This window comes from Photinus pyralis, unplaced genomic scaffold (assembly GCF_008802855.1).
Source record: "Photinus pyralis isolate 1611_PpyrPB1 unplaced genomic scaffold, Ppyr1.3 Ppyr1.4_LG2, whole genome shotgun sequence".
NCBI classification, from domain to species: domain Eukaryota; kingdom Metazoa; phylum Arthropoda; class Insecta; order Coleoptera; family Lampyridae; genus Photinus; species Photinus pyralis.
This window is the reverse complement of record NW_022170403.1, coordinates 46558761-46568248: the sequence shown is the minus strand read 5'-3', so window position 1 is coordinate 46568248 and position 9488 is coordinate 46558761. Positions and strand designations below refer to the sequence as shown.

At 36.5% G+C, this 9488-nt stretch overlaps 1 protein-coding gene across 1 annotated transcript; it reads right to left on the bottom strand.

Annotated features, from left to right (window-relative positions):
* Positions 1–3690: 3690 nt before the first annotated feature.
* On the bottom strand, positions 3691–9251 carry LOC116163429 (histone-lysine N-methyltransferase SETD2-like). Its single transcript, XM_031477338.1, has 5 exons — positions 7892–9251; positions 5380–5539; positions 4982–5328; positions 4592–4936; positions 3691–3939 (listed from the first exon to the last, which is right to left on the bottom strand). Exons 1-5 carry the CDS (start codon positions 9146–9148, stop codon positions 3778–3780), a joined length of 2271 nt encoding a protein of 756 aa, XP_031333198.1. The 5' UTR covers positions 9149–9251; the 3' UTR covers positions 3691–3777.
* Between the last annotated feature and the right edge of the window lie 237 nt (positions 9252–9488).

Below are 9488 nucleotides of genomic sequence, written 5' to 3'. Positions count from 1 at the left end.
AGAAGTTATTTTTTAAATAATTGTTAAACTTTTTTCGTTAAAAATGTACCTACTATGATTTTTGAGGCACTTTAGTTCACCTTTTGTGCTTTACAGGTGAGGTTTTTTTGAGCTCTAAGTTAGGCTGAAGGTAATTTTTTGTTAAATATTGTGATAATTAGCGATTTGTTTTAATACAGACCGCACAGAATTGCTTATTTGCCAATTTATTTAAAATTTTGCGGAATCCCGCAAATACCGGGATCCCGCGGGATTAACTTCTAACAATCCCGCAAATACCGGGATGGAGATTTTGCTGCGGGATTGCATTCCCTAGGACGGACAGACACCGCAAAATTATAAACTCGCTAGGGCTCGTTAATAAAGCCATACTTCGCTTGCGATGACTGGTGATCAATCAAACTTGCTTGAATTTCAAACCATCGCCCAAAGTAGCATCGCATCGCATAAAATAAACGGAGGTTTGAATTTATCGCATCGCACAGCATTTCATCGCCCATCGCGCGATAGCCAGCTGTCTGAAAGTATATTAAAACGATCGTACGCCAGTATGGATTTTTTGAAATAACAAGCATTTACCGTACTTATTTTTCAAAACATTAAACCCATATTAAATAACAATTAGGTACCTATAGTAAATAATAGGTATTATTTCATCCTATATAGATATCAGATATTAACTCATTGAGGACATTAGGAATAACCAGCCGCTATGTTTAACAATTTTCTACTAGTTACATACAACCTTTGCAAATGAATAAACAAAGCTACAACTTGTTTGTGAGATTGTCGTACTGGTACTATAAAGTGGAGTTCATTCACTACAAAGAATAAATGATAAACATTTTATCGCAGACGGTGTAACACTATACCTTTAGGTATTACCTATGTTATATAAATAAAAGATTTTTTTTCTCTCTTCTGCTATAGGAACGTTGCAGAAATCTTTCTAACTAAGAATGAACTTTTAATTTTAATGTTTGGGTTTGAAACTGTACTAGAAAGTTAATTTGGATTTAACACACTTGGCGGTGAAATCCAAATTTCGCGCAGCATATTTTTACATGGCGTGATATATCTGGAGTATTTTAATCTGTGCTTTTACACTGCGTTTCACAATTATTGTCAAATTTTAACTTACCTTAAAAACCTGTTATATTCACTTTTGGAGAAATATGAGATACGTCATGATGTATTTCTCTTCGTCATGTTGGTGTTGGATAAATTAATTTTATAACTGGTTTCTTAACGACGATTTTCGCCGCATTATGGTTCCTAAGGCTTAACCTTATACGAAGCTGTTCAATAACTCCCTAAGTGCCCCAGACACGAATCAGATCAATAAACGAATAATCAGTGTGAATTGATGGGGTGGCAAACCCAACATACGACGCACTAACCCGCAGAAACCAGGGGTTGGAACCCATATGAATTATAGGTTATTTTTTAAGGGTTCCGATTCTGGCTTTAGTAATTTTTGTTCCGATTCCAGTATTTTTTTTCAGGTGCTAAAGTAAACAAATATATGATAGGAATACACAAAATTCAAATACAAACATAAACATATTTTTGCCATATTTAGAATACATTTTATCCGAATCTGAAAATTATAGCTTATGACACTGAAATTGCATTCCTCTTTCCTGAAATTGCCCAGTTGTGATTCCTGGAAACAAAGCATTACGAAAAGTTGTTATTTAGTAACTGTGATTCCATGAGGTCGCATCTTGCTCTCCTAATCACCTGTAAAACCTTTTTTCAGATAAGTACATCGCAGTTATGACGAACCATATCCGGAAGTCGCGAACCAATTGTGCCTTTTGGTTTTCCTTTATACAAAAAAATTAACGCGGTATACCTAATTACCAAAATGAATTTTAATGAAGGCAAGAAAATGGAACATCCAGCGTTGATTTACAAATCAAAATCTGTAGACGATGACGGCGACCATAGTCGGCGGAACTGGAGTTCCAGAAGCTTCTGGACAAGATGCAGTCGGCGACTCGAATGGAGAACGGAATTCTAAACGGCAAGCGGTGAGCGGCTACTGATTAATGCTAAAACAAACTTAAAGCGCACAGCGATTTCCCTAAGCGGGAACAGTAAATAGTCGGATTCAATAGCGGTTTGTACGGGAAAGTAATTGCAGGGAAGCGAGATAATATCCCATTTTATAATTATGTAAACGGAAATAACAAAAACGGAGCGGTAGGAATTACCTGTGCAAGGAAAAACAAAAGCTATAGTTATACGGTGCGGTAAAGTTAATGTAAAAGCAAAATTTAAACGGCATGAATACAAAGTAGATTTACGGAAAGCTCAAAATTGCGGTACTTATAAAACGTAGTTTGCAAAAATGCAAAAGGCGGAAAGCAAAAAATGTAAATATTGTTAAACACCAAACGCAAAAAATCCCCTCTTAATAAAGCGTTTACCTTAATATACAGGGTGTTACATGACGGCATGTAAAAAAAATTGGGTGATAGAGGGGCACTTTTTCCAAAAACACCGAGGGTCCAACGTGTTTCGTTTGGAAGCCACCCCCAAAGCAGTAATGAAATTTGGATTTCTTCTTTAATTTTTTTCTCAGCAACCAAGAGTTACAAAGATGGGTGGCACGTCTTTGAATAGGTTTTCGGGTATGCTCTATCCGATTTTGAAAAGCAATTTTCAAAATTCCTATCACGAAAGGGCGCACCCCTGCTCGGGGGTGCGAAAAAAATTCTGATTTCGACGAAATTTGGTATCTGGGGGTTTTTGAACATGAAAATGACGAATCGAGAATTAGTTTTTAAAAATTTGACGAAAAAAGTTCCACTGCAATTCTTGGCCGGACAACAAAAACAAACAAACAAAAGTTATACTCATTTGAAGATTCCGCCTTCGGGTTACAAAGTGTTCCCCGCCTACTAGTGAGTGATCTTATTTCGCATTGAAAATGTCGCAAATAAAAAAACAATTATTTAAGTCTCTAAAAAGCATCTACGCTGACGTATTTTAATGAACTGATGCCCAGCGAGTATTAATGAGAATAGACAGTGTCTTTGACATCAATCCCTTGAGACAAGGAAGTTGCATCCACGACAATCGCCTCCACATTTTACCACAGCAAAGCGTGGCCCAACTGTGACCACACCAATTACTTTGTGTATGTTTGCTTGACAAGATAGCGTTTTGGAGGTTCAACATATCTGATTCAAGAAAGTGTACAGTAAATTCCAGATTATCCGCATAATTGAGTGGTGCCGATATCCAGATTTCACAGATAAGTTGCAAAATTGCTGATAGCAGTTAAACAATGGCTGAAGGTACTCAAAAACCGCGGATAATCGAGTGTACTTCCAATTTAGGTATAATAAAAAATCACATTTTCTTATCTTTTTAATCGATGGTAGTACTAAATCCTGATTTGTGTATAACCTGAATATATACAAGGGAGCACCTTTAAGATAAAATACAACATAATCGCATGGGGAGGTCATGGTTTTTTTTTGTACAAGCAAAGTCTCTCAGGTACGTTCACATTGACACCCTGTCACGATAAGTATCATGTTTAAATCAAAATGATGATTAGAAAAGTAGCTGAAATATCTTACATCTTGATTGGAACAGTTTCTGCTTAAAAAATTATGTTTGTACTTAAGTCTACAACACTATAACTCGCATGCACAAAAAAAATTGAATCGCAACTCGTTTTCAAATTATAATATACAAAAATTGTAAAATAAGTTAACAATTACAAGGTTCTATCACAGACACAAATTGAACATCACTTAACTAATAGTCCAGATCATCTGGCGGTCTTACATACAATTCTCCAAACTTCGACATATATTTCCTTACAAATTCTTTTGCTTTTGATTTCACACTTTCTGTACACGTTAAGTCTTCTAAATTCTGGCAGTGCTTTAATTCCTTTATCATTACGAAATGAGTTAGCTGAAAAAAAAAACAAACACGTAGTGTGCAAAGCAAAATTTCGATTAACACATTCAGTGCCATTAAAACACACATATGACGTCTGTTTATCAAATAACATAATGTTGCCCATTTCCAATTATTTACTCTCTCACTCTGCAATCAGACACAGATCAAAAAGACAATAGTGACGATTGTTACATTAATTCCCTACGTGAAAAATGTGTGAATTTAAATAACCTTCTCCAGAGTAATACCAAAATCCATCACAATCTGCATTACTATTCCCCTATTTAAAGCAGGATGTTGACAAAGTTTTGGCCCTTAAAGATTAGCCAATTTTTATTAAGGACCGTTTGTGAATGGATACTAATTTGCAAAATAAGATTTTGTTTTTCAAATATTTTGGAAATTAGCAAGTTGGTCCCTTACGGCCAGTTGCACAAAAAAATAATCCAGGAGCATTGTTTAATCCGGTATTAAGACATTTGATTGGCTTTATACTGCAGTATGCAACCAATCAAATGTCACAATTCTTGTTTAAACCCAGATTTGGCAAATAATGTAGGATTTTGATTATAATTCGCTTTCCTGCAACCGGCCGTACAAAGTATTAATAATATGAGCACACTATGCAATACCTTTTATTTAATTGATCCTGCTTGTAACATACCTTTCTAGCAAGATGTTTGAAATCTTCTGTATTCGTGATTTTTCCCTCCTTACAGTCAGCCTTCCTATAGGGATTTAATATTCCGACCATGACACCGGCCATAATTGATGTAAATGATTCTTTAATTTTCCTAGCAGATTCAGAATTTAAATCCATAGCTTCTTTTAATTGGATTTTTGTCAACGTTTTGTGTTTACGTGACGATTTAGGCGTCTTAATTGTAACTTTTACCCGCTTTTTAGTTTGTTCTGCCGACGTCTCTTTTTGCCGTTTCAATCTCTCTTTATTTTCCTTATATTTTCTCAAATTCTCTTTCGCCAATACCTTATCCTCTTCGGTGCGCGGCTGTAAAATACAATTGAGTGAATTAACAACTGCGAGAAAACTTACGCTTATTATATGCACTTCGGTTACCAAACCTAACCGTTTTCGTTTGGACGCCGATTCTCGGTTTGTTGAGCATTCACGTTTCAACACGTTAAACTCCTCTTGCAGTCTTTCGTCGAGGGAAGTCACGCTCGTATCAAGCATCTCCTCCTCTTCATTCGTAATAGTGCAAGAGTCGTTCGGGCTTAATTCAATTTGTGGACTGCATTTATCGAGTGAATCCAAGAGTGAATGTTTTTTACGCACACTCGCCGCTAATTTTGACTCTTCTAAATCGTCTTCGTCACTATCCTCCGATGATGAATCCGAGCTTAGACTGCTAGTTTCTGAACTGGATGACGATTCTGTAGCTACAATACGTTTTTTGTCGAAATATAAGTTAAACAATTATTTCTGCTTACATTCCTCATCCAGTTCAAGATGTGGAGGAATTTCTGGTGGTTCCCACTGGGATATGCGTATTTTTATGTGATAATAGTAGGGACGACCATATTTATCTTTCGCGCATTTCCATTTGGGTGGTAATTTAGCTGGTGGGGGAATAGGTCCCGCAAATTTTACCTAAAAAAATTAGTTTTGAACATTCCTTCGTGCTTTAATGTTGAACTTTAAATGACATTCTGAGCTTTTCTCTGTTCTGCTAGAGCTTACCACATTTTTTCAGAGTTTTTTATGCTGGTATGGTTCTAGAGGGTGCACATAAGGTTTTTGGCAGCATTAGGAAAGATTTAAGGTCCTTGAAATGCTATAGAATTGTTTGGAAAGTGCAAGAAGGTTTGGAAAGCCTCACAAACGCTTCCACGGAAATCAAAGGACCTTTAGTGCCCCCCGGAGCTGCTTGAACCTTACAGTACAAGAGCCTTCGAATAGTATTTCCTAATTTTAAAGTCTTTAGGACTACACGCTCTAGAAAGAACCTAAAAATTCCATACAGGACTCTCACTAAACCATTTTATACAAGTTTCTGTTCATTTTAGATAAGAGTGCTCGAAGTCTTTCAGGACTTCTATGACGTTTACAAAGCACCTTTTGTGGAAACTATTTGCACCTTTTTTTCGCATTTTGTAACACCTCAATTCGACATTCATTAAATGTTTTTTAATATTTCCAATCTGTTGCCAAAAATATTTCAGTTTTTTGAGAACGCGCCATTTAAAATTAATCTCAAATCCTTTAAAATCCATAAAATGCATGTTTTAATGACCTCTACCCTACCCTCTCATTATTTTACAAATAAGGAAAATACATACAACATATATTCCCAAAAAGTACAATTAAAATTTCCTTTTCCTTTTAAATGATTTTTAGTTAATCATATTTAAATGTTGCTGAGAGGTGACCGCCCGCCCCCCATTCAGATATTTGAGGATGGACATGAATCATGATGAGGGCATTAATACCACCTTTCAATATCATTTAAATCGTTGCGTGAAATGTACTACTGTTGAGTAACGGCATAATTTTGTTTTCGAGAATGGATGATTTTTATGGAGAGGGGGTATTATGTTGCTATCATTTGAACCAAATGCGCATATTTGAGTTACTGAATTATTGATTTTTAGTGCATTTATTAAGAATTTTAAAAAATGTGCTGTTTGCGTTTTGTTCGGACCCACTTTCTATGGTTTTGAACTAGTGGTGCAAAGTAAAACTTTTAAACATGGAGGGGAGGGGCTAGGGGTGAACCACCCTTCCTGGTATTCAAATGAAAGGTCTCATCAAATAGAATTGGTTCCTACAAACTAAAACTTTCCTGCACAACTCCTATTCGAGAACAGTGGGTGATGGGGGAGGGGAGTAGAAATAGAGTTTATCTTTGGTTTTATTCTTCATTCTTCATGGTACTGACTTCTAATAACTATCCCTTTCCTCCAAGACCTATTATCGGGATCGCTAATAATTCATTACCATTTTGTAATTGGGGGAGGGGGGGGACTAAAAAGAGGTATTCAAATAAAGTCTCAACAGCAGAAATTAATTCCTACCTACTCTCCAACATCTTTTCAAGATAAGTTATCATTCCTCATATTTCAAGAACAGTGTTGGACGAGTCAGACAAAGGCAAAAAGGGGTGCCATCTATCGATGATCTCAAAACTAAGTGTGAATATATCGCGAATGGAATGTCGGGAGAGCGTTCACACAAAGGGCTATTGAAACATTTGGTCAAAGCATATCTATTGAAGTCCAAACATTTATTATTTATTTATTAACTGCAAGTGCGAATATGTTGAGAATGAATTTTCAGAGGAGGATACCGACAAAGAGAAAATAGAACGTCTGGGCGACACATCGATTGCTAACATCAGGACAACTATTTTGATATCAAGAGTGTCGGAGGAGGGTATTCACAGAAGGAAAATGGAACATCTAGACGAAATATATGTATTAGTAGTGTCAAAACGTATATCTTGAGAATGCAGTGCCAAAGATACAAAGAAAAATCTGGACAAGGCGTACCTGTGTGCGTAGGTGTGAATATATCAACCACAGTGTGTTGGTAGAGATCACGTACAGGCCCACTTTTGCTCAAATAAGTCGTATTAATTTTGAAGTATTTTTTAAAATTTAATTTGCGAATGCGCAACCACTTTTTGGTGGGGCTAGCAGTTATGTGAATATTAATGAGGCACTGAATAATTAATTTTCGAACTGAGTATTACATTTTGTTTTAGAAATAGTATCAATTTTAGATTTTTTATTGTTTTGGCCAGATAATCTAATGTCTTGCATGTAAATACCAAGAATGCAGACCACCAGATTACCACCAAATTTTTATATGAAGCAACCTTATAGAATTTGAAAAATCACACCTATTGGCAATATTAAATCTCAAAAAAATGGCTACCTTTACGCTAATGTATCAAAGCATAAAATTACACTTATATGTGTGTAAGTGCAAGGCAATTCTTACCTGTATCTCTTTTTCTGGCTGTTTTTCCGAATTAAAAACGTGCTGTGAAATATTAGGTGGCGGAATATTGGTTGGCTGCATCGACAGGCTTTGCGATTGTAAATTTGATATGGGAGTAACATTCGTCGGTGGAGGAATGTTTGTTTGCAAAGTTATATTTTCTGGAAGAGAAATGCTCGTCGCTTGAGGAATTATTCGAGGAAGAGACGGTGGCGGTATGTTTGTAGGTATATTGAGAGTGGGGACATTCGGTATGGCTGGCATTGTATGAGGAATTAATGGACGATGGATGTTTTGTTGCATGTGCGAGATGTTAGGGGGCGGCACGGACATGTTGGAGATAGCTGGCATTGGTGGGGGAATGCTGGTGATTTGCGGATTTATCATAGGATTCGACATTGTGACTGATGGCATTGGTAAATTGGGGAGGGACACTGAGATATTTGGGACTGTCCCAGGCATTGAATAAGAATAATTTAAGCCAATGTTAAATCCGGGTGTAAGGTTTGAGGTTATAATAGGATTGGCATTTAAATGTACGGGATAGTTCTGCCACTGTCCGTTTTGTTGGTTCCATATCATTTGAAAGTTTCTGGAAGGTTCATATTGCGAAGAGTACATTGAATCGTTGCCTACAGACATGTATGGGATATCATGTTGCCTCCATATCTCTCGTTTATATCTCCGCTCTTCTTCTTGTTCAACTTGCATAGCAAATAACTTTCGTCTTTCGTGTTTATTAATCCTACTATGCATACCATGATACGAATCTTCGTGTTTTTGACTCTTTCTGCTTTTCCTCTTTTGTTCCCTGAACTTCTGGCGCCTGTGCCTTTCCTTTTCTTTTTCTCTCTCCCTTTCCCTTTCAGAATGATGCTCGGAGTCCCCTTTGTAGCCTTTATCAGCTTCTCTTTCATGTTCTTTCATTTTTTCAACTCGTTCTTTCTTTGGTATTCTAAAAACTTCTTTAAGAACAGACCACGTTTTTAGTAGTTCTAAAGCAAGTGAAATTATCTCCCCCTCATAGTCTCTTTCATCTTCCTTAGGACGATCTTTTTGCACTTCAGCCACCTTTGTTTCGGAATTAAAAACCATTGTGGAAATATCCATATCTTCTTCGAACATATCAATTATTTCTTGAACCAACTTTACATTATCTTCTTCTACTCTCCAAAGGTTTTCGGAACGTATATTTTCTATATCCATACCTACGGATCTCCTTATCTCATACATGTCTACAGGTCTTTTGAACACCATCTTCTCATCCTCTTCTAACTTGTCTTCTTCTTTTATCACCTCATCATTTTTCCATGTTTCTGTGGGATCACTCTGAATAGTGATCTCAGCTTTTGGCTCACATATTGGACATATTGTCTAACATGGGTGAATTACTTTCGGAATCGAATTCTTTGGGTATATTGACTAATTTTTTTGACCATAATTCGACAGTAGGTAGAACCTTACTGTCTTGGAGCATTGTTTTGTCGGGAATTGGAAGCGTAGCTAATGTTTGCAGGATGCCCAGCCTGTGTAACATTTTCCATTTTTTAGTAGCGTAGCACAGTTATAGATTACCATACCTTAAAGCCTCTTGTTT